The 25018-nt window shown below is 44.9% G+C and overlaps 3 protein-coding genes across 16 annotated transcripts in view; 2 read left to right on the top strand and 1 right to left on the bottom strand.

Annotated features, from left to right (window-relative positions):
- Positions 1 to 11456, top strand: part of LOC107976887 (uncharacterized) — a 22712-nt gene extending 11256 nt beyond the window's left edge. For both annotated transcript variants that reach the window (XM_063781296.1, XM_063781297.1), the window contains 3 exons: positions 3367 to 3529; positions 4330 to 4433; positions 10784 to 11456. In XM_063781296.1, coding sequence (XP_063637366.1) covers positions 3367 to 3529; positions 4330 to 4433; positions 10784 to 10803 — 287 coding nt within the window. In that variant the 3' untranslated portion in view covers positions 10804 to 11456. The remainder of the gene's footprint in view (positions 1 to 3366; positions 3530 to 4329; positions 4434 to 10783) is intronic.
- IDI1 (isopentenyl-diphosphate delta isomerase 1) lies at positions 7331 to 18743 on the bottom strand. Its single transcript, XM_003312429.7, has 5 exons — positions 15740 to 18743; positions 11254 to 11426; positions 10556 to 10648; positions 9931 to 10061; positions 7331 to 8803 (listed from the first exon to the last, which is right to left on the bottom strand). Exons 1-5 carry the CDS (start codon positions 16336 to 16338, stop codon positions 8486 to 8488), a joined length of 1314 nt encoding a protein of 437 aa, XP_003312477.5. The 5' UTR covers positions 16339 to 18743; the 3' UTR covers positions 7331 to 8485.
- Positions 18744 to 23350: 4607 nt separating this feature from the next.
- Positions 23351 to 25018, top strand: part of WDR37 (WD repeat domain 37) — a 215128-nt gene continuing 213460 nt past the window's right edge. For 5 of the 13 annotated variants that reach the window (XM_063781291.1, XM_016962539.4, XM_063781288.1 and 2 more), the window contains exon 1: positions 23639 to 23845. The gene's annotated coding sequence lies outside the window, so the exon portion shown is untranslated. Of the gene's footprint in view, positions 23442 to 23577; positions 23846 to 25018 lie in introns of those variants that run through there. The other 8 variants (XM_016962540.3, XM_054660641.2, XM_063781290.1 and 5 more) reach the window with 4 other exon arrangements.

The raw sequence follows: 25018 nt of genomic DNA on the forward strand, positions 1-25018 counted from the left end.
GCAACCTCTGCCTCCCGGGTTCAAGCAATTCTTGTCCCTCAGCCCCCTCCCCCTGCCTGTCCCTCCTTCCTCCTGCTGAGTAGCTGCGATTACAGGCACATACCACCATGCCCGGCTAATTTTTGTAGAGATGGGGTTTCACCATGTCACCCAGGCTGGTCTCAAACTCCTAGCCTCAAGTGATCTGCCAATCTTGGCCTCCCAAAGTGCTGGGATCACTAGAAGCTTTTCAATTTTTTTATTCCAAAGCAATCTGATGCAGTTTTTGCTATATGTGAGATATCTCATTTTCTTCTGCATATGCTATTGGGAGATAGGAAAGATTTTGGAAAATGTGTAAGAAAAAGGAAGATACTAAAAACATACTAAGATTGTATGTAGGGAAAGGTTACACCTCTAACTTTGATAATGTGCATTAAATCGACAAATCCTTGAAAAGCACAGCTCGATAAATCCAACAAAAGGAGAAAAAGAACATGTGAAGAGTTGAATATATGTGAAAGAAATGTAAGTTCATTTTTCTTTTTTTTTTTGAGACTGAATCTCGCTCTGTCACCCAGGCTGGAGTACAGTGGCGCGATCTCGGCTCACTGCAAGCTCCACCTCCCAGGTTCATGCCATTCTCCTGCCTCAGCCTCCCGAGTAGCTGGGATTACAGGCGCCCGACACTCCGCCTGGCTAAATTTTTGTATTTTTTAGTAGAGACGGGGTTTCACCGTGTTAGCCCGGATGGTCTCGATCTCCTGACCTTGTGATCTGCCCGCCTCGGCCTCCCAAAGTGCTGGGATTACAGGCGTGAGCCGCCGCACCCGGTCGTAAGTTCATTATTAAAATGGGCCCCATATCCACGTGAATAGGGGTCAGTCTCAGACTTAGCTTTAATTTTCAGCCATGAGAAGACTACTGCTCTTCCTCCAACACTCACTTCTCTATTTTCTCTATCGTTTGATCCTGTCTCCTGTACAACTGGGTGGTATTTAACCATGTTTAGGCTCAGGTATAACCCAAGCTCTGAAACTGTAATAGAAAATTAAGTAAATGAAAGGCAAAAAATGAAAGACTTAATAAGGTTTAAGCTGTTATTCATCTAGGAGGCTGAATAACAATACATATACATGTTTTTGTTGTTTATGTGTATATATTTTTTATGAATAGAGTTGTTCCTATTATGTCGTATCTTGTAATAATTATTAATGACAAGGTTCATAAATAGCTAGATGTTAACATAACTGGCCAAACTCCAGTGACAAGGGCCCTGTTACAATCAGTAAGTAGGACCAACCTGCTAAGACTTGAGCTCAGAGCTCAGGGATGGCCAAGGTCAAGGCCCAGTGGTTGTGACGAGATGCCAGGAAACCTTACCCACTGCATGCCTGTGTTGTGCCATGGTGCTGTAAGTAGTCTCTTTGGGTACACTGCCAGTAGGCTTTTGGCATACATGTATGGGCTAGTATTTTCAGGCCAAAAAACTATCCCTGTCTCATTGTTTACTATTTTTGTGCAGCAATTTGGTTTTACTGTTGGTTCTTACTCTGGTCTTGCCCCAAGTTCAATACTTTGGTTCTTCTCTTCTCCCTAAACTTTCCCTGTCCTGATTCCCTGAGAACAATTCCCTTTTCTCTGAATTGGGATCCTATTTCTACCCCTTGCATACATACCCCTCCTAATTCTTCTGGGTAAATTTCTATGCCCATTAACTCTAGACATACATTTGTAAATTACTGAGACCCTAAATTGAGAATTATGTTTGCCATTACTTTTAAAAGTGTAATCTGAATCCCAGCACTTTGGGAGGCCGAGGCAGGCGGATCACGAGGTCAGGAGATCCAGACCATCCAGACTAACACGGTGAAACCCCGTCTCTACTAAAAATACAAAAAAATTAGCCGGGCGTGGTGGCGGGCGCCTGTAGTCCCAGCTACTCAGAGGCTGAGGCAGGAGAATGGCGTGAACCCGGGAGGCGGAGCTTGCAGTGAGCCGAGATGGCGCCACTGGACTCCAGCCTGGGCGAAGGAGCGAGACTCCGTCTCAAAAAAAAAAAAAAAGTGTAATCTGTTTTTTTGCCTCCTGAAATCACTTATGTATAAACACATTAAAGTGGGTCACCGTGTCACGTCTTGGGCTTCCTGGGACAAGAATCAACTGGCACATGCCTGGCCAAAGTGCTCAGATCAATCTGCAAACCATGGTCACAGAGCCAATCACAGAGTCTTACGGCTTTCATTGTAGCTTCTCCGTGGAATATTTTCAAGGACGTGTGTACTTTAGGATGTTCACATGTCATGATTAAGTTGTAAATTTCAAAAATTCTAAGAATGCCTATTGTTGGCCAGAAGTATAAAAATTGGAAAGATTTTAATAAAATCATCTTTCAATCTTACTTAAATAGGTCTATGAAGTCTCCATCTCTTCCTCTGGAAAGTAACGTAAGGGCTGTGAAGAGCATTGTCCATAATGAAACTGAGAAGGGCTGTTTTCTCTGGGAACAGAAAGGTCACTGTCTTTGCTCAACAAACAGCCTAAAGCCAGGAATGCAGGCCTCCCCAGGCCTCTTGGCCGCCTCTCAAGCTTCCTCAATAAAAAATTCACATGGAAGACATTCTAGTCTATCTTCTCTTCCTTCTTTCTTCCCTTTAGCTAATAATTATTGAGTGCTGATTATGTTCTGGACACAGTTCTAGAATTTCTGTGATAAGAAACAGAGACCCCAGCAGTGATTCTGTGCTGGGGCCGATGGCTCTCAGGGACATCCTTCAAAACAGGGCCCATTTGGTTCTTTAAAAAAAATAATGTCCAGTTTCTCTAAAAATTCTGTCATGACTTTTATTTCTTTGATGTTAAGCTTTGTGTCTTAGGTTTCAGCGTGCTGACGTTCTCTGGGCCCTGAAGTCACTGCTGCTGGCTGGTGTGCTGGCCACTTGGTCGTGCTGGCCCGTCTCCCACCGGGTGGACGCCCAGCGAGCTCTGGATGCTGCGTACGACAAAGACATGGGGGTTGTTTGGAGTCTGTGATGTGCTATTGTCCTCCACATAATGGTTTTCTACAAGAAACTAGAGAAGTAACTATCTCAGATTTCCCTAATAAAAACAGGTTTTGAGCCAATTCCAGGCTGGCCCTAAATTCCTCTTCCTAGCACATGAAGCCTGGGAAGCTCTCCGTGGGCCTTGCCCTCGCAGCTCTCACCCCTGGTCTCTGCTCCCCCATTCCTGTCTGGCTATTGGAAGCACCTCTCCGTTGCCCAGCCTCTCTGCTCATTTACTGGAACTGGGCAATGCCCCTTGGGAAAAGCAGCACAGGTTTTCTTCTCCTAGATTTTGCCCTATGCTTCTTTTCAGAGCTATTTGGTCTCTGACATTCTCTCTCAGGTTTTTCCAGCGCTCTTGGGAGGTGGGCTGTGCCACTCCCTGTCCCACCTGGCCCACCTGGCCCACCATTACCTGAAGGGAAGCATGAACAGCCTTTGACGTGGGAGTGGCAACTGCTGAGAGGGAACCGTCTGTACACAAGCAATGTAGCCTTATGGGACCCGTGAGTATACGCTTAAGTTTTTATTTTTATTTTTTTTTGAGATGGAGTCTCGCTCTGTTGCCCAGGCTGGAGTGCAGTGGCGCGATCTTGGCTCACTGCAAGCTCCGTCTCCTGGATTCACGCCATTCTCCTGCCTCAGCCTCCCGAGTAGCTGGGACTACAGGCACCTACCACTGTGCCCTGCTAATTTTTGTATTTTTACTAGAGATGGGGTTTCCCCATGTTGGCCAGGCTGGTCTCAAAACTCCTGACCTTGTGATCCGCCTGCCTCGACCTCCCAAAGTGCTGGGATTACAGGCGTGAGCCACTGCGCCCGGCCAATGCTTAAGTTTTTATTCATAATTTACTCAAAGTCACTGAGCTCCGACTTCATGCTGGTGATTCAGATTTGAGTCCTGGGAAGATCATCTGAGATGACGTTTAAGCCAAGGGTTTAAATGAGTCAGATTCAGCCAGGTGCAGACTAAGGCAGTGCAGGTTCCAGGCAGAAGGGAAAGCACGTGGACACGCTGAGATGCAGGCAAGGCCTCACAGCCAGAGCTGGCTTGTCACCTGGCGTGGGAACACCTTTCCTCTTCAGACTCTGTGTGTTCCTTTTAATCTGCGTCAGGGCATGTGATCGAGCAGCACGCGACCAACCCCACTGCGGCATCTGTGCCCCGTGGGGTGGGGGTGGGGACAGAGTTCTTTTCCTACAGCATAAGTGTGTCATGTCAACGCCATGTCAGCTGCCTGCAGGGGCCCACGGGCATGGGGACCCGACGTACACCGTGGGAGCTGACCTTGCTTTCTTCTCTCAGGAGTGGAGCCCCAACCCACGCAGGGCGTGTCTTCATGGCTTTTCCTGGCCAATCTGATACCAAGATGCAGTGGCAGAAGTACCTGCACTTCCACTCCTGTCAAGGTGAGATGCCACTTGCTCTCCACTGATTCTCTATCAGTGCTGAGCTCTGTTCTCTAGAGCTCATGGATTCTATATTGTTAAGCTGTCACTTAAAAGTGCACAAATTGTTTCAATCAATCCTAACATACTCACCCATGTAATTAACACCCTATCAACATAGAGAACACTTCGAAAATCTCACAAGGCTCCCTGCGCCCCCTGGAAGTAGCTTCTATTCTTGCCTACATCTTAATTGGTTTCGCCTGTTTTTGACCTTTATTTCACTGGAATCACATGTGCCTTTTGTATCCGGCTTCTTCCACTCAAGATTGGGTCTGTGGATTTACTCACACTGCTGTGTATAGCAGGACTGCTCCCGCGGCATGGCAGCATCCGATTGCGCAGACACCAAGGCTGATGTAATCACTGCAGATGTCCTGCAGGGGCGTCCCTGGGCTAGAGACTGGACATGTAGCAAAGAGCTCCGTGAGCGAGGCAAGCCCTGAACCCACGCTGTATCACCTACTTATAGGGGCGTCCCTGGGCTAGAGACTGGACATGTAGCAAAGAGCTGCATGAGTGAGGCAAGTCCTGAACCCACACTGTATCACCTACTTATAGGGCAGTGCATAAAAATCTAGGAAACACCTCGTTTCTCAAAGTAACAACGAATATGTCAGTGACTTTCCAGCTCAAGAATATGCTGCATTCGTTCGCTGCTTAGTTAGTAAAATGGCAACAAAAGAAGGCAGAACCACGCACATTTGTCTCCTGCCAGGTCTGACTCGTTTGACTTTAGTAGATAGTGGCCAACAGCTCCATGGTAGCAGGCATGCTCAGAAGCAGTTACTTTATATTCCGTCAACACTTGCTGATGTCGGTCTTTTAAATTCGGGTTTCAATTTGCACCTACCCTGTGATTAATGAGGTTAAGCTCCTTTTCATGTTTAACACCCAAATTTTAATAGACTTTATTCTTTGGACCAGTTCAGGTTCACAGCAAAATTGGGTGGAAGGTAGAGAGTTTCCATAGACCCCCAGCCCCTCCACACACACAGACTCCCCCACTATCTACATCCTCATCGGAGTGGTCCATTTGTTACAGCCGATAGACGTACGTCAACACATCATTATCACCTGGAGTCCAGTTTACATGAGGCTTGCTCTTGGTGTTGGACAAATGCATAATGACCTATATCCACCAATTCAGTACCATGCAGAAGAGTTTCACTGCCCTAAAAATCCTGTGCCCTGCCCACTCATTCCTCCCTCCCCTCTCACCCCTGGCTTTTTACTGTTTCCAGTTTTCCCTTTACTGGAATGTTGGAGAACTGGACTCCTTCAGGATGTAGCCTTTCATGCTTCTTTCAGCAACATGCACCTAACTTTCCTCCCTGTCTTTGTGGCTTGATAGCTCATTTCTTTTTAGTGCCAAATAACATCCTACTGTCTGGATATATCAGTTTACTTATGCATTCACCTATATGCATATAAAATAGAGGAGAGAATGCAGTGTTGGAGATTTACGTTTGGGAGTCTAAACCATGTATGGTAAATAAGTATAATGTGTGAAAATTGTAAAGCAGAAAGCTGTCAGGATACCTGAATACACACAAATACACACTTCAGTTCACGCTATAAAATGTTATAAAATGTGTAAGTACATACTTAGGGCTGAAAAAGCACCCAGAGAGGAAGGGTGAAGAAGAGGTGTATCTGAAATAATAAAAAGAAAATCTGTCAAGAGGGGATCTAGAGTACCTCATCCCATGAGGAACTCCCAACCCTAGTGAGGGTCCAACGGACAGATCCAAGTGAGAGGATGAAACCACTGCACAAGCACCCCCTAAGGGGCAGGTGGAGGGCAGTTCCCACAGGGACCCACTTCGGGTACAACCTGGGCTTGTCCCCAGGGAGCAGGTGGAGGGCAGTTCCCACAGGGACGCACTGCGGGTACGACCTGGGCTTGTCCCCAGGGAGCAGGTGGAGGGCAGTTCCCACAGGGACGCACTGCGGGTATGACCTGGACGTGTCCCCAGGGAGCAGGTGGAGGGCAGTTCCCACAGGGACGCACTGCGGGTACGACCTGGACTTGTCCCCAGGGAGCAGGTGGAGGGCAGTTCCCACAGGGACGCACTGCGGGTACGACCTGGACTTGTCCCCAGGTGCCAGGGCCAAGTAAGAAGAAAATGTGCCTTCCTTCCTATTATACCATCTTCTGTCTTGGTCTTGTTCTCTTGATCATACAGGCGGGGAAACAGAATCAGCCATTATTAGAAGGCCACCTCTACTTTGTCCTTAAAGGAGTTGGCAATGGTTTGACCAGAATCAAAGAAGTATATATTTTGAAGATTAAGAGTTTAAAACAGTTTAAGAAAAAAAAAATTTATAGGTACCATTTAGCTTTCTAGTTGAAAACCAACACATCTGCCTTTGGGGTCAGAAGCAGCTATATCTAGGAGAGGGATACTCCTCTTTATAAAAGATGAAGGAGTTCTAAGGAGTTTATCAGGTCAAAAGACATTCCTTCGATTTTCTGGATGGCGTCCTAGTAATATTACAACAGTATCTAACTCTTGCTAAGTACTTAACAAGGTGCTGGGTAGCAGTCTAAGGGTCCCATGTCCAATTCAGTAGCCATGGCAACTCATACTTATCACGTAACTAATTATATGTGGCTTTCGGCCTAAAACTTCCTAGAAAATAAAACTAAAAAAATTAGAAACAATATTATAAATGCAACAGAAACTATACAGGCAATATCCTATTAGTGTATCAAAATTTTAACAAACTAAACACAGTATTAAATTGCAATTTTTTTTACTTTTCAATAAAATACTTGCTAAACAGTCTTGTCTGAAATTATAAATTGCCCAAAGTTAACCATAAATGAGTCATTCTATTGAATTTAACAAACATTTAACTTTGCAAGAAATAAATTTTTATTTTTCTTCATTATCATACAGCATTTAATAATAATAAATCTGTCTTGAGGTTTCAAATCTGAGATATCTATGGCAAGTTTATAAAAAGTACATTGATCAAGGTACAGTTTTTAACATTAATATACACATTCCATAATCTCATCTATTTAATATTAACACAGGCCTTTGTTGTTGTTATTTTCTTCTCCCTACAATATTTCCTGACTCTGTAGGACAGTGGTCCTCAGTTGGGGGTTGACTGTGTCCCCTAGGGGCATCTGGCAACATCCGACATAACTGTGGGTGTCACAGGAGAGGGACGCTGCTCACCATCCTGCAATGCACAGCACGGACCCCACCACAGGGGTTTTATCCAGCCCAAATGTCGACAGTGTCAAGTTTAAGCAACTCTTACCGAGTGGGACTCAATTCCCATTTTATGAACACCTCTGTGCTCACTGTAATTCTGAAAACACAGACTTTGCTAACTGGTAAATACTATTTACAAGAAGATTCAACCTAATCAATATCACTTACCAAAAGCAGTGGCTGACTGTAAGTATCAACATGTTTCCAGAATGAATAAACCACACAATCAACTCAGAATGATACAAATTAGGGTCCATATCATTTAATTTCCCTTGAACCTGCTCTGCTAGTTTAATCTGCTAATATGAAAGTTAATTAAGACTGTTTTGAAGGAGCGAGACAATAGTTTCCTTTGCACATTTTTCTGAACTATGATAAAAATTTAATGATACATAAAGCACCTGGCAAATAGCAAGTCCTCTGCAAGTGCTCCGGAAATGTTTATCACAGCCTACTAAAAACACAGAGTTTCACTCATTTGTTCAAATTTCCCATAAGCATGTATCTGCAAAGATTAAATTAAGTTTTATTTGCTCTCTCTCATTTTACAATAATCTCTCACAAATGTCGCTTAGAAACAGAACACATATCCAGGGTGTGTGATACAAAATTATAAGTTAGTTTTTTCCACACAAGTTTTAAAGTATCAGTGTATATAATACATTAATGATAGTACTAAATGATAGAACTAAATTTAATGATAGAACTAAATTTAAAAGGAAAAAGTCATTCTAAGTTTGTTAAGCAGAGAAATTTTTCTGTAATCATTTACCTACATATTCACATTCTGTATATTTTCTCATGGTCAACAAACTGATTCAAATGATTTAAGTTATCCCACCATTTAAAGAGAAAAGTCGCTGCAATAATTTTAAACCATGGCGTTATCTTAATTTCACCACTGGCTGCTTTTTTCAGAAGTTCTTTTAGTTCTTCCTTTGACACATAACAATAGCTTTTAATCTCATTGGGATCTGGATTCAAAGTTACATTCTTCCTCACCAACAAAATGTAATCAATTTCATGTTCACCCCAGATACCATCAGACTGAGCTTTGTAGTGAATTCGTGTTAAATAATTAATTTCTTCTGGAGGAACCTAAGACATTAAAAAAAAAAAAAAAGTAATTAAAACATCGGCCACCGTAACAAAAAAAATCTAAAATTAGCTCACTGTATTACAGCGATATCTTGAACAGCAGTATAGTTTTAGGATTAGAACTTTTAAAGCATTAATCTCCTATCAATGGTATCTGGAAATCTTAATATTATATATGGAAAAATGATTACATTATTAGTTTCAAGTGTTTGCATTTTTTTCCCTATCAGATAAGTTTTTTTTTTTAATGTTAAAAAAAGGGGCAGTCACTCAAACTAGAAATGTGACATTCTTCTTTTTCTTCTTTTTTTTTTTTTTTGTGAGACGGAGTCTTGCTGTCACCCAAGCTGGAGTGCAATGGTGTGATCTCAGCTCACTGCAACCTCCGCCTCCCAGGTTCAAGCAATTCTCCTGCCTCAGCCTCCTGAGTAGCTGGGATTACAGACGTGCCACCCCACCATACCCAGCTAGTTTTTGTATTTTTAGTAGAGACGGGGTTTCACCATGTTGGTCAGGCTGGTCTCGAACTCCTGACCTCGTGATCCACCCACCTCGGCCTCCCAAAGTGCTGGGATTACAGGCATGAGCCACCACGACCGGCCCGACATTTTTCTTTTTCATATTTTAAAATTGCTTTTTGGAAAATATAGATAAGAAATACTTTATTTATCCAGGTGTTATTTAAGGGGGACAATTCCAAGAAAAAAAATGATTTCAATTAAACCAATGAGATTTATGGTTCATATTCCTAAGAGTTTCCGTCAGAAAATCTTCACCTTTTTTGAAGGTGGGGAGTTTTAGGTGAGAACTGGAAAACCTGTCAGTTAAATTCTACAAGAGCTGTAACAGTTGAAAATACTCATCTTCGATTTGATCAATTATAGAAATAGTCAACCTTATATAGTGCTTAACAGATCAATCCATCCCCGTATCGAGCTAAGTTTTGACAAGTGATATTAAGAAATTAAAATTTAAATAATCTTTATTCAAGATGGTTTGTGGGGCTAACTCATAACTCCGGAGGTTACCAAGCAGAGAACTACATTTGAATTTAAAAATTTTATTAAAAACCTTTTTAAAGTATGTTTAGGTTTCAGCTCGTATGGTTGTGTAGTAGAGCTGGTTACCTCTTCCAAGGGAATTCCTAGCTCAGCTTTCAGCCGTCTCTGTGCTGCTCGCCTCACTCCAAGGGCGTCACTTTCCTCAAGCTCGGCTGGATTGCTTAATGGATGACTACAACACGTATTCGTAAAACAACCTGGAAAATGGTAATACAGAGACAGATCAACTTTTCTTCAAAGTAGGTCTGAAAGATCAAGAAAAAGTTTTATAAGTAACTGAAAAATGAAATGATCTTTAAGGATTTTAAAATCGGTTATAATGGGCTATCAGTAATTATTTTAAGGATTTTAAAATTGGTTATAATGGGCTATCAGTAATTATGTTGTGAAACAGACTACATTTGTAGGTAGGTTCCTTATTAATACTTCTTCAACCAAAAAAGATCAAAGTGTAGATAATACAGATTAAAGATAAATACATAAATTATACATATTGCCCAATTGCTTACTAGTTCTTATTTTTTCTTGCTGTTGTATTAGGTTGCACTCATTGTGTAAACTCACTTTATGCAGAATATAAAATTATGCCATTCACAGGATTTCCCTTTGTGACCTTGGCTCCAAGAAATCAGAATGATAAAAAGTCAAATTAATGTACAAACACAATATTGTACATTAAAAGTGTACTAACCTGGAAAGGTAATCTTAGCATCTGATCTTTGCTGTAGCAGAAGCTTATTTTCGGTGTTGAATAAGAAGACGCTAAAAGCTCGATGCAATAATCCTGAAAGCAAAAGAAATAACAATTATTTTAGCCTTAAGTACCAGTTATTTACCAAATTCTCTCCCTGCAGTTCAGAATAACATTAGTAACTTGCTGCTGCTTTTGCTTTTTCCCATGGTTTATCCACATGCATAGTCTCTGCATGGCTATGGTGAGGAAGAGCTCTGCACTGGGCAAGGAAGTTGGCCGTCGAGTGAAGGAAATGGTGATGCTGGTGGCCCCTTTCCTGCAGTCAAGTTCCCTATCAAGGACATTCAGTTCTCGGAAAGTGGTGAAGGCACACGCTTCCCTGCATGGTGCCCGCCTCTCTCCACTCTCTAGAAATATTAGAGGCTAGGCTGCTGCTGTATGTCAGGGCTAGTCCCTCTTCTATGAATCCAGAATAACTCTGAAGAAGCCGAGTAACAGGCATGAAGTGAAGAGAAATCGCTGTAACAGGAAGACAGCAAAGCAGATGCTAATGACGACACTATTTAACGAACTGGAACCAACGAGAAAATACGGTATTATTGAAGACTGCACTTCCTTGAACAGAGTGCTCTTCTCAGCAAATCGGAAATGCCTACACAAATCGCTTTACAAGAAGGACTGTTTCAAAGCAGCACCTTTCTCAATGTTCTCGTTCAGGTGACAGTTCTTCTTGGTCTCAGCTCCAATTTTATTGTCATTTTCATCAATAAGGATACACATCTCTGCCAGGAGTTGAACCTGTTGCTTGTCGAGGTGGTTAGTGTTTATTTCAGGCATCATTACAAAATGTCTGATCTGTTCTAGAACACTAATATTAAAGGAAAAGAGAAAGAAAGGCCATCATATATTTTTCTGAATGTCAGATAAACACAGGTTAATAATGATGCTGTTTCCCCATCTGCAGTTGTACCACTCTGCATCCCCACAGGGACCCCAAGAACGCTGCCAGCCGGCTCCTCAGCACTATCTGGGTCATCATTTCTCCTACAGGTTTCACAGCTGGCCTTTTATCACAGTCATGCTCCTGAAGGCCAAGCTCAACGTTCCACTCTAAATTCTTGACCTCTGAGATCCTCTGCAGCACTTGATACTCAATCCTTTTTCCAGTGTACTTTTCTTCTCTGGTTTTTGGCCCCAACCTAACTTTTCATCCTGCTTTTCTACACCAGCTTCTGTAATCTCTAGAATGTGCTCCCATTGCCATCCTGAATTGTTTTTCCCACTGCCTGTCTCTGCATAGTTGCTCAAGAATGTCACAGGCCAATCTTGGTTGAAATCCGTTTTTTCAAGGCACAACTCGTGCCAGACATTCAATAACCTTTCTACCAATGTCACAGTAAGACTTAATCCAGTTTTTCTCAACCCAAGCTCCTGATCAGAAAAATGATTTGTATGAGTTTTGTCAATTTCCCCCAGGACAGTACTTAGCTGATATCATTCTAGATAAACAGGAGAAGACTTAATTCGTTATATTCAATAGATGCTTTAAGGCAGTGCTTGGCAAGTTTTTTCTGTGAAGGGCCAGAGAGTATGAACTCTGCCTCTGTAACACTAAAATAGTCACAGGCAATAGGTGAACTGGGCAGTATGTAAACTGAGTGTGGGTGCATGCCAATATTTATGGACACTGAAATATTTATGGACACTGAATTACATTTAATTTTCATGTGTCACAAAATATTTTGATTCTTCTCCATCCGTTTAAATATGAGAAAAACACTCAGCTCACAGGACGTAGCAACAGGCAGCAGGCCAGATTTGGCCTGTAGGCCACAGTTGGCCCATCCCTACCTTAGTGCATCAAACATTAATTTTCTGAACCCCCATTTATCCCTCCCATGTGATTAAAACGTAAAGCACTTATTAGGGTACTTTCAGTATTCTGACTCACACTTTTACATATCTATATCCAGCAGCGTCTAAGCTTTCTAATCTTTGTATCCTTCAGGGCACCTTTACATAGCCTGACCTTGAAGTTTTTTATTCCCTTTTTTCTTCTCCTTTATTTCTGAATGAATTATAATTTTTGTTTTTTGATTTTTCTACCCAATATATTTTGAAGATCCCGTGTGCTCTACTTTCTATGTGACTCTATTTCAAATACATAGATTTTAGTGAAATACTTTTTTGTTTCTGAGAGGGAGTCTCATTTTGTTGCCCAGGCTGGAATGCAATGGTGCAATCTCAGCTCACTACAACCCCCACCTCCTGGGTTCAGGTGACTCTCCTGCCTTGACCTCCCAAGTAGCTGGGACTACAGGCGTGCACCACCACGCCAGGCTAATTTTTGTATTTTTAGTAGAGATGTGGTTTTGCCATGCTGGCCATGCTGATCTCGAACTCCTAACCTCAGGAGATCTGCCTGCTTTGGCCTCCCAAAGTGTTGAGATTACAGGAGTGAGCCACCACATGGGGACCACTGAAATACTTTCAACAGAGTTCAAGCATACTGCAGAATGTACACAAAGTGTTTAAACAGCTACTTAATACAAAGTTCTAGACCCACATAGGGTCTGGGTGTGTGTGTGTGTGTGTGTGAATGCGTGTGTCAGGAGTCAGTGATGATGGAGATATTGATATCTAATACAAAAAATCTGAAATAAAGTTAATGATTAAAACAAATCAAGAGGGAAAATAATGTGAAAAGGAAGTCAACTTCAGAGTTAGCCTCAATTTTAGAAAGATTTCCAACTTCTATAGCCTAGTTTTATACAGTCATCCTTTGGTATATATGGGAGTTGGTTCCAGGACCTCCCACAGCTACCAAAATTTGAGGATGCTGAAGTTTCAGATATAAAATGGCATAATATTTGCAGATCACCTGTGTATATCCACTGTATACATACATGTGTCACATGATGATGTTTCTGTACACTACAGACTGCATATACTACAGTGGTTCCATAAAATTATAACAGAACTGACATATTCCTATTGCTAATGATGTTGTAGCCATTGTAACATCGGAGCACAGCACATCACCTTTTCTATGTTTAGATACACAAATACTTGCTGTTGTGTTACAACTGCCTACATTACTCAGCACAGTAACACACTATCCAAATTTAGGCCTGAAGCAACAGGAAAAACAGCCTAGGAGCAACTGGCTACACCACACAGCCCAGCTGCTCCACTGTCTACACCACACAGCCCAGCTGCTCCACTGTCTGTCTACACCACACAGCCCAGCTGCTCCACTGTCTGTCTACACCACACAGCCCAGCTGCTCCACTGTCTGTCTACACCACACAGCCCAGCTGCTCCACTGTCTGTCTACACCACACAGCCCAGCTGCTCCACTGTCTGTCTACACCACACAGCCCAGCTGCTCCACTGTCTGTCTACACCACACAGCCCAGCTGCTCCACTGTCTGTCTACACCACACAGCCCAGCTGCTCCACTGTCTGTCTACACCACACAGCCCAGCTGCTCCACTGTCTGTCTACACCACACAGCCCAGCTGCTCCACTGTCTGTCTACACCACACAGCCCAGCTGCTCCACTGTCTGTCTACACCACACAGCCCAGCTGCTCCACTGTCTACACCACACAGCCCAGCTGCTCCACTGTCTACACCACACAGCCCAGCTGCTCCACCGTCTGTCTACACCACACAGCCCAGCTGCTCCGTCTGTCTACACCACACAGCCCAGCTGCTCCGTCTGTCTACACCACACAGCCCAGCTGATTCGTCTGTCTACACCACACAGCCCAGCTGCTCCACTGTCTACACCACACAGCCCAGCTGCTCCACTGTCTGTCTACACCACACAGCTCAGCTGCTCCACTGTCTGTCTACACCACACAGCCCAGCTGCTCCACTGTCTACACCACAGCCCAGCTGCTCCACTGTCTGTCTACACCACACAGCCCAGCTCCTCCACCGTCTGTCTACACCACACAGCCCAGCTGCTCCACTGTCTAGGTCTGCGTCAGCGCACTCTGCTTCCACAATGATGAAACTACCTAACAATGAACTTCTCCAAAGTATCCCTGTTAAGTGATGCGGGCCGAACGTTAAATTATCATCTGTAGATGATCTCTTATAATATCTAAAACATGTAAATCCTACATAAATAGTTGTGCTGTATTGTTTACAGAATAAGTCTGTATATGTTCAGTACAGATGAAATTTTTTTCCAAATATTTTATAACGTGCAGTTGGTTAAATCCATGGATATGGACCCCAAGGATACAGTAGGCCAACTGTATATTAGGTGATCACTAAGATAGGTTTCGTTACTACATAATTACTAGACTTTTTGACATGACATTTTTTTTCCGGGGGGATGGGGCTGGGTCTTGCTGTGTCTGTCGCCCAAGCTGGAGTGCAGTGGGGCGATCTCGGCTCACTGCAGCCTTCGACTCCGCCTCCCAAAGTGCTGGGATTAAAGGCGTGCACCACCGCCCAGCTGTAATGACAATTGCTCTTTCAGGATTTTCAGAATTCAGATTTTAAAGCTAAGCTGCATAATCACAAGGTAAAACGAATACGTCTATTTATGCGTTTAAAGAATACCATGTAGTAGACGCGGGAACACATCACCCAACCCAAGAAAAAAGGTCTAGTTCCATCTATGCGATGCTCCCCATCTCTTCTCCTGCTCCATTCCCAGGAGAAGCGCCTTGAGTGTGTTGCTGTCACCCTCTTGCACGGACGCAGGTGTATACACCCGCGTCACACGCGTGGACTCGGCACGGGGAGGCCGGTGTCGTCACGCTCGTGTTTCTGACGATGCTGTCTACGCTTGTTTCTGAATTCTCTAAGGGGAGACTCGCAACTCTTAGTCTCCTGCGACTCGGTTTCCAATTCCACGAGTTCCTAAACCTCAGGTGACTGTGCGCAGACGACGATCTTTTCCGCTGACAAAGAATGGCAACGTCTCTGACGCCCCGACTCACGCCTCCGCCTTCCACGGGGCGCGGGCGCCCACCACAGCCCGGGAAGGCCCGGCCTCCCTCCAGTTCGGGAGACCAACGCCGCCACCCCCAGCTGTCCAGGCCTCCGCGCCGAGACCTCACGGGTGGCTCAGACCTCAGGCCTCCTCCCCGCCCCGTCCCGCAGCTCCCCGATGCCGCCCTGCCCCTGTCTCCCGAACTCCGCCGCCCGTCCTCGGTACCTGATCAGCCTCCGGCCACAGACACCCGCCGGTCCCGGAGAGCGCCCGCTTTGAGCACAGTCCGCGGCGCGCACCGCCCACTGGCCCCACCCCCGGGCCGCGCAGCCAATCGCTCTCGCCAGCGCCAGTCCACGCCACATCGCCCGGCCAATTGGCGCCCGTACGCGCTTGACGACACAATCTCGCCAAGCTTCGCCTGGTGGTGCCACCTCCCTGGCCTGTGACAACGGCAGACGCGCGAAGCACCGGGAACCTGAGCCGTGACCGCGGGCTCTGGCGCCTTTAAGGGGGTCAACACGCCCCACCCCCAGTTCCGCAGAGGCAGCGTCCCGCGACTGGGCGGTGCCCGAGACCACAGCAGCCGCCAGCCAATCACGCTTTCGATCCTGCCGTGCGAGCCCGAGGCGCTGCGAACGGTGCCTAACGTCAGACGTCTCGAGGCTCGCGTTCCATGGAGGAAGCCCTCCCAATTCGAAAGCGCCGGGGCGCCAAGCCCGGCAGCCGGAAGCTCGGCGTCCCATGGGCGCGGCCTCTGCGTGGCTGGACCAGTGGAAACGGAGGAAAGGCGGGACGTCACTGCTGACTGGCTGGTTGGGCATCCCCCCTCCCGAGTTCCGCCGCTGGAACTACAGCGTTTGGCTGCACGGGGAGTTCTCGTATGTCTAGAACGATGGCCTTTCTGCGGTGTCTGCAACCGGGACCAAGGCGGAGCAAAGTCGCCGGGGGTGTGGGGCGTTCCACGCTATGTTGGGAGTGTTCGCTTTCGAGGTACATGACAGTACGTTCTAAATTTTTTTTTTTTTGAGACAGTTTCGCTCTTGTTGCCCAGGCTTGAGTGCAATGGTGCAGTCTCCGCTCACAGCAACCTCCGCCGCCCGGGTTCAGGCAATTGTCCCGTCTCAGCCTCCCAAGTAGCTGGAATTACAGGCATGCGCCACCACGCCCGGCTTATTTTGTATTTTTAATAGAGACGGGTTTCCGCATGTTGGTCAGGCTGGTCTGGAACTCCTGACCTCAAGTGATCCACCTGGCTCAGCTTACCGAAGTGCTGAGATTCCGGGTGTGAGCCACCGCGCCTAGCCCTCTGAACTTTTAAATAATCGTGAAATGTATGCGCAGCTGAAGCGAATTCAGCTATTTCCTCTACCTTTTGTGTGGAATTTAAAATACTGAACTTGTGAGATGAACCTGGTGGGCACCAGTTCTCAAACTTCTTGGTCACAGGACGCTTGCACACTCTTAAAATGTACTGAGGACACCTAAAAGCTTTTGCTCACTGTTGTTTACTACTGCTATTTACTAACATAGAAATTAAACATATTAAAATATTCACTTAAAAAACATGACACTAACATAAGTTATATTTTTATTAAAAATCTTTAGACTTTGATTTTGTTTTATATGTTGACAGATCTCTTTCATGTCTGGCTTCACACAGATAAGAAAATCTGGCCTCCCGCATGCGCAGCAAGTCCTCACTGCTGTCAGTGCGTTCTTGGGAATTAGGACTTTTAAGTGAAACAACGTATAGCAAAACCAATTTTACCAGAGGCTGAAAAATAAGGATTAAGTTCCTAAAGCATACTTCTGGCCAAGGAAAAAAAAATCACTAAGCTTCTAAAGGCCAAAGTATTCTAATATTAAACATTGAAATAAATGTGAGCTATACATACATTTAAGAAAGATGAATAAAAAGATAATTATTACTTAATTATTCCAGTTCTGGGTCATGTGTAGCTGAAGCCTGTTTCAGTAGCTCAGGGCACAAAGAGGGAACCAGCCCTGGACAGGACGCCATTCCATCACAGGGCCACTCACACACCCACACTCAGACTGGGACAGTGAAGACACACCAGTTCACCTCACATGCACACCTCTGGGATGTGGCAAGAACTGCAGCACCCAGAGAAAACCTATGCAGGTGTGGCGAGAACACGTAAACACCACAAAGACAGTGCCCCTGGCTGGGAGTCTTTTTCTCATCAATGTTACAAAGAAATGAATGAGCACCTGCTGTATGCAGTTTGAAAATTGAGAAGTATTTTTTAATAGCCTTTTCAAATTATCTTGGTTATTCTTTTTCGATACTACTACCCCAAAACACGAGTGGTGGATTTTCCAATTACTATTTGGAATTTGAAACCACTTCAATGGACATTTTGTACTTGTTACATTAAAACTCATTATTTTTGACTGTACCTCGAATGCCTATTTTCCTATGCGTGATGTTGAAATGTCATGCATTGGTCATTTGGAAAATACTGATTTACTGAATTAAACAGATCTTCCAAATGCTAAAACATTTCATTATTCAATATCAATCACATTGTTAATATCACTAGTAATCTCATCAGAAAAGTTTTTAAGTATTGGGAAGCTAAAGTATTGTAGCACTGGTTTCCACATAAAGTCACCAAGTTCTTGATGGTTTTAAGTTTGTTTTTTATTTGAATTTTTGCATGAAAGTTCCAACATTATTGGCAACAAGTACTGAGAATTATGTTCCTTGAAGTGGCACGAACATATTTATTTTCACGAAAATGTCTGCCAAATATCTAGGTTTGAATACCTCAGTTTATCTGTCAGTTCTTTCCAGTAAAAGCGGTATTTCATGAAAAAAGCAGCTAGTTAGTTCAGCTTACAACTCAAACGTTCCCACAAGTTCTTTTCCTGGAGACAACAATCATAATTCAGCATGTAGCAGAAGTGCTTTATGTGTATTTCCCATTTTGTTATAGAGAATATTAGATGAGTACTGAATGGTCGAGATGATTAAAGTTAATATTTTTTACCGCTAATCATCAGCTGAGCCTTCAGTGAGTCATAATCTTTTTGCTGGTGGAGGGTTTTGCCTCAATGTTGATGGCTGTTGATCAAGGTGGTGCTTGAAAGTTGGGGTGGCTGTTGCAGTTTCTTAAAATAAGACAATAATGAAATTTGTCACGTTGATTGACAATTCTTTTCATGAAAGATTTTTTTTAACCCACAGGAAAACTTTTTTTTGAGACAGAGTCTCGTTCTTTCGCCCAGGCTGAAGTGCAGTGGTGCGATCTTGGCTCACTGTAACCTCCACCTCCTGGGTTCAAGCAATTCTCCTACCTCAGCCTCATGAGTAGCTGGCACTATGGGCGTGCGCCACCATGCCCGGCTAATTTTTGTATTATTAGTAGAGCTGGGGTTTCACCATGTTGGCCAGGCTGGTCTTGAACTCCTGACCTTGTGATCTGCCCACCTTGGCCTCTCAAAATGCTGGGATTATAGGCATGAGCCACCGCACCCGGCCAGGAAAACTTCCAAAGTTAGAGTCAATCCTCTCAAACCCTGCTGCTACTTCATAAACTAAGTCTATGGAGTATTCTGAATCCTTTGTTATCATTTCAACAGTGTTCACATCTTCACCAGGATTAGGTTCCATCTCAAGAGACCACTTTCTTTGTTCATCCACAAGAAGCAACTGCCTATCCATTCATGTTTTATTATGCTAGTGCAGTGATTCAGTTACATCTTCAGGCAGCCATAGCCTTACAAAATGTATTTCTTAAATAATGAGACTTGAAAGTCAAAATGAGTTCTTGAGCTATGGGCTGCAGAAGGGATGTTGTGTTAGCAGGCATGAAATCAACATGAATCTCCTTGTATATCTCCATCAGAGCTCTTGGGTGAACAGGAGCACTGTAAATCAGCAGTAATATTTTGAAACAAAATCTTTTTTTTTTCCTGAGCAGTAGGTCTCAACAGTGGGCTGACAATATTTAGTAAACCACACTGTGTAAGTAGATGTGCTGTCATCTAGGCTTTGTTGTTCTATCTACACAGCAGAGGCAGACTAGAATTAGCATAACGCTTAAGGACTCTAGGATTTTCAGAATGATAAATGAGCACTGGCTTCAACATAAAGTCATCAGCTGCACTAGCCCCCTAGCAAGGGTCAGCCTGTCCTTTGGAGCTCTGAAGCCAGGCTTTGACTTCTCCTCTCTAGTTATGACAGTCCTGGGCGGCATCTTTTCCCAAAATAAGGTTGTTTCAACTCCAATGAAAACCTATTGTTTAGCAAAGCCGTCTTCATCAGTGATCTTAGGTAGATCTCCTAGATGACTTGCTGCTTTATCTTGCACTTGCACATTTTTTTTTTTTTTGAGATGGAGTCTCACTCTGTTACCCAGGAGTGTGGTGGTGTGATCTTGGCTTACAGCAACCTCCAACTCCTGGGTTCAAGTGATCCTCCTGCCTTAGCCTCCTGAGTAGCTGGGACTACAGGCGTGTGCCACCACACCCAGTTAATTTTTGTATTTTTAGTGGAGGCAGGGTTTCACCATGTTGGCCAGGCTGGTCTTGAACTCCTGACCTCAAGGGATCCACTTGCATTGGCCTCCCAAAGTGCTGGAATTACAGGCATAAGCCACCATGCCTGGCCTATCTTGCACTTTTGTATTATAGAGACAGCTTCTTTCCTTCAACCTCATGAACCAACCTCTGATAGCTTCAGATTTTTCTTCTGTAGCTTCCTTACCTCTCTCAGCCTTCAGAAAACTGAAGAGAGTTAGGGCCTTACTCTGGATTAGGCTTTGTTTATCAGAATACTGTGGCTGGTTTAATCTATACAGACCACTCAGAGTTTCTCCATATCAGCAATAAAGCTGTTTTATTTTCTTATCATTTGTGTATTCACTGTAGGAGCACTTCAAATTTCCTTCAAGAACTTTTCCTTTGCATTCACGACTTAGCTGTTTCAACATGCCTTCCTCACCATGCTTAATCATTAATCATTTCTAGTTTTGATTTAAAGTAAGAGATGTGCAACTCATTCTTTTATGAAACACTTAGTAGCCATTTTAGGGCTATTAATTGCCTGATTTTTTTTTTTTTTTTGAGTCAGGGTCTTGCTTGGCTGCCCATGCTGAAGTGCAGTGGCGTGATCACAGCTCACTGCAGCCTCGAACTCCTAGGCTCAAGCAATCCTCCTGCTTCAGTCTCCCAAGTAGCTGGGACTACAGGCATGAGCCACCACCATGCCTGGCCCCTAATTTCAGTATTGCTGTGTCTCAAGGATAGGGAGGTCTGAGCAGAAGGAGAGAGATAGGGAGGCAGCTGGTCAGTGGAGTGGTCAGAACACATAAAACATTTATCGACTCAGTTTGCTGTCTTATATAGGGGTGGTTCATGGTGCCCCCCAAGCAATTATGACAGTAATATCAAAGATCACTAATCACAGATCACTATAACTGATTTAATAACGGAAACATTCCAAGAATTACCAAAATGTGAGAGAGACATGAAGTGAGCACATACTGTTAGAAAGATGGTGCTGATAGACTTGCTCCATGCAGGGCTGCCACAAACCTCCACTTTGTAAGAAACATATGATACCTGTGAAGTGCAATAAAGTGATACACATGAAAACAGTTGTGCCTGTTATATGACATATATACTCACATATATATATATAACTTGAGAATTTATGAAGCGACATGTCAAACAGCTTATAACACTATAGTGTACTAACTATCCAAGTGTTTGAGACACAGTTAAAATAATCAGTAATGAACACAATGACAGAATACCTAGTAAATCTTAATTCCCTATCAAACCATGCGCAAAAATGAGTCTTAGTAAATTCAGCATTGTTGCCCTATGTCAGGGACAAAGTACATGTATTTTGCATAGATGGACATGTGACAAAATAGAAATTGGTTTTCTGAGACAGGATTCTCCACAGCTTCTGCAGGAGGGAGAATGTAACTGGATACCAGGATTGCAATCATAACCTTTTATAATTTCGGCTAGTTTTGTGTCTTTTAAAAAAATTACATTGGATAGTTATTTCAGGATACAGTGTGTTATGGGTTAAATTGTGTCCCCCTTTCAAATTCATGTGTTAAAGACCTCACTTCCAGTATTTTATAATGTGACCTTATTTGGAAACAGGGTTGTTGTGGATATGATTAGTTAACATGAGGTCATATTAAAGTAGCGCCTACTGTACTCCAATATGACTGATGTCCTCATAAAAAGAACGCTAAGTGTGCAGACAGACACGGACATGGAAAACGTCATGTGAAGACTGGCGGGGGCATGCTGCCACAAGCCAAGGAATGCCTAGACGCTGAGATGCATTAACAGGCTCCCATCACAGCTCTCAGAAGGAACCAACCCTGCCAATACCTTGATTTGGGACTTCCAGTCAGACCTCTGACAATAAATTTGTTTAAGCTGCCTAGTTTGCAGTATTTTGTTCCTGCAGCCCTAGCACATCAACAGTGAAAAGAACATGGATTCTGATGTCAGCCTTTAGTCTTTGCCCTGCTGCACGATTATTTTTGACTTTTGACGAGTAATTTCCACATTCTCATGCTTAAAATTCAATTTAGAATAACTTCTACTTTATTGGATTCCTTTGGGGATTAAATTAGTTACAAAAGATGTAAAGCGACTGATCCTCAAAAAATGATTTCTTTCCCTTGTTTTGTGACATGTCATGCTCTCAGTTATTTTCAGTGACTTTTGTGGAATCCTAAATATATCAACTTAAAAAATTACATTAGCGATATTCTTGGTGTTACCTGACTGTGGTGCGGTCCTGCAAAATAAAACCACCTGTTAGAATGCGGGTTAATTAGATGGGACACTGCGATTTACAAAGCTTTCTATTTGCTGCCATGCCCAGTACAATGTCTTTGCATACTAGGTACTAAATAAAATTATGTTACTTAAATGTCACAACCTCTAAAAGTTTAAAAAATGACTTCTCTAAAAACTCAAATATTTTTTTCCTTGGCGTTCCTCTTACAGAATTGTTTTTAGTGATAAAGTTTTATTAATATACTTAATGCAGAAATAACTTCACTTCTTTTTTTTTTTTTTTTTGGTAATCTGGATCCCCTAAATAGAATGCTAAATTTGTTTCTTGTGCAACAAACAAGTTACCACTTCTGACTCTTCATCTTGAGCTTCCTTTTTTTTTTTTTTGGAGACGGAGTCTCGCTCTGTCCCAGGCTGGAGTGCAGAGGCGCGATCTCGGCTCACTGCAACCTCCGCCTCCCGGGTTCAAGCGATTCTCCTGCCTCAGTCTTCCGAGTAGCAGGGGTTACAGGCGCGCGCCGCCACGCCCGGCTAGTTTTTGTATTTTTAGTAAAGACAGGGTTTCACCATGTTGGCCAGGCTGGTCTCGACCTCCTGATCTCGTGATACGTCGGCCTCGGCCTCCCAAAGTGTTGGGATTACAGGCGTGAGCCACCGCGCCTGGCCTTGAGCTTCCTTTTTAAAGGAAGGAGCAGGAATGTTAACCTACACAGAAAAAAAAATGCTTTCACGCTCTTGATTTACTCTAGGTGGGCTTCAAATGCGCGGTTAGAGCTTTCCGTAGAGCGTTGAGACGGCTGTTTACGTAAAGACCATCATGCGACGTTTCCAACCTAGATTCTAAGAAAAAAGCGGCCCAAGTCCCACCTTTCGCAGGGAACAGCTGATTCTGTTTTTCCTTCCCAGCCAATGGTGATCAAAAGCTTCAGGACGCTGGTGAGTCACTGCGGAGGAGCCGAACACTGACCGCGCTGTCCCCGCCAGGCTCCCGCGCGGCCGGCACCGCGGCCCTGAGCGCAGGCGGCCCCGGGTCTCGGGCCTCAGGCGGACCGCGCCCCGGGCTCGCAGCCCTCCCGCCCCGGCTGCCGGGCTACGGGGCAGATGGACTCGGAGCGCCCCGCCGGTGAGTAGCTACGACCCCCGAGGCCACCTCCCGCGAACCGCTCGGCGGCAGGAGTAGGTGACCAAGGGTGGGGGCGTTGGCCCAGCAGCCGAAGAGGTCTTCAGCGCACCCGGACCCCTCGGGGCTGCGGGGCGGAAGCCGGGGCGTGACTTCCGGCGCCGCCGGGTGTAGGGCGGAGGTGTGGGGCGGCTTCCGGGGAACCCAGAGGCGCGGGACTGGGGTGGGACTTCCGGCGACGCCGGAAGTGCATTAGCGCCAGGTTGGGGTTGTGGGGTCGCGTCAGTGCGGAGACAGCGGTGTCCTGCGCGTCTTCGGGTCAGTACTGGGGGCCGCGTCGTAGGGACTCACTGGCGGTGCGCGACCCGGGCTGGCTCCGGGGGTGGCGGGCGCAGCTGCTGTGACAGGTGAGTGCCGCCATCTTCCTACCTGTCAGGCGCCGAGTCGTTCCCCGGATGCCCCGAAGAGGAGTCGGGACACTGCAGGGCTCAAGGGGGTGCAGGGGCAGTCGGTGCATAGTGGCGGATGGGGTGCAGGTGGGCTTGGAATGCAGAGGGTCCGTGGTGGTGCAGGAGGGGTCGGGTCCCAGGAGGGCCCGTGGCGGTGCAGGAAGGGCCGTGGTGCAGAAGGGTTCAGGGTGCAAGAGAAGTCGGGGCGCAGGAGTAGTCCGTGGCGGTGCCAGAGGGACCAGGGTGCGGGAGGGATCGGGGCCCGGGGCGGTGCAGAAGATGTCGGAGTCCAGGAAGAGTCGGGGCGCTGGAGGGCCCGGGGCGGCGCTGGAGGGGTTGGGGGCAGAAGGGTTCGGCCCGGGGTCTCTCCCCGCCCCCTTTGCTTCGGCCTGGGCATCCCGGGGAAGTGCGTCTCCAGGGAAGCACTTGGGAGGCCCTTCAGAGAGGAGAATGGCCTTTCTTCTATCCAAAGAGTGGGGATGGTCGGCTTCAAGAAGGGTGGTTGAGTGTGGAGTGACGGATGCTGAAGTGATTAACACAGCGCCATGATATTGTTCCCCTTTTGAAGACTTCCTTTTCCTTCCCTTCCCCCTGAAAGCAGCCACCGCTGGAGGGAAACATTTTAAGACAGCTGTTCACCGGAATAACACAAGAGCAACAATAATAATGTACTCATTTACTAAACCAAGTTGAATAAATACATTTTTCCAGGTTGTGAGTGAAAATAGCTTAAGGTCTGCCAGGTTTTTAGAGATTTTGTCATTTAACTTAAACGGTAAAACATTCGTCCCTTGAAGCGGATACCATTATAGAAAAGTGTTAATTGCTTGGAAGTTTCATTTATTGAAGTTCAAGTGTTTTTCTCTTAAATTCAGTATGTTGGCCTGTGAGTTGCGGTCATAAAAGTATTGCAGGAATTATTTACCTCTGAATGAGAAAGCTCAAGATAGTTATATCTCCAGGAACTTTCTTCGTCTTCTGAACTTCCCCCAACCCCAGCAGACACACACACTGTTCTGGTTACTTTCCTGATCAAATTCGAGTCTTTCAAAATAGCTTTTGATATGTCCCAGGAGTTAAACACGGTATGTAAATATGAACTCATCAATGTGGAACAAATGGAGTGATCTG

Source organism: Pan troglodytes, chromosome 8 (assembly GCF_028858775.2).
Source record: "Pan troglodytes isolate AG18354 chromosome 8, NHGRI_mPanTro3-v2.0_pri, whole genome shotgun sequence".
Lineage (NCBI taxonomy): Eukaryota > Metazoa > Chordata > Mammalia > Primates > Hominidae > Pan > Pan troglodytes.

Coding starts and splice junctions, on each gene's coding strand:
- IDI1 (XM_003312429.7), bottom strand. CDS start 16,338: ATGCCCAACCAGCCAGTCAGCAGTGACGTCCCGCCTTTCCTCCGTTTC. Junction 11,427..15,739: donor TGTGGCCGGAGGCTGATCAG/GTACCGAGGACG, acceptor CTTTAATATTAG/TGTTCTAGAACAGATCAGAC. Junction 8,804..9,930: donor TAGGAATTCCCTTGGAAGAG/GTAACCAGCTCT, acceptor TTAATGTCTTAG/GTTCCTCCAGAAGAAATTAA.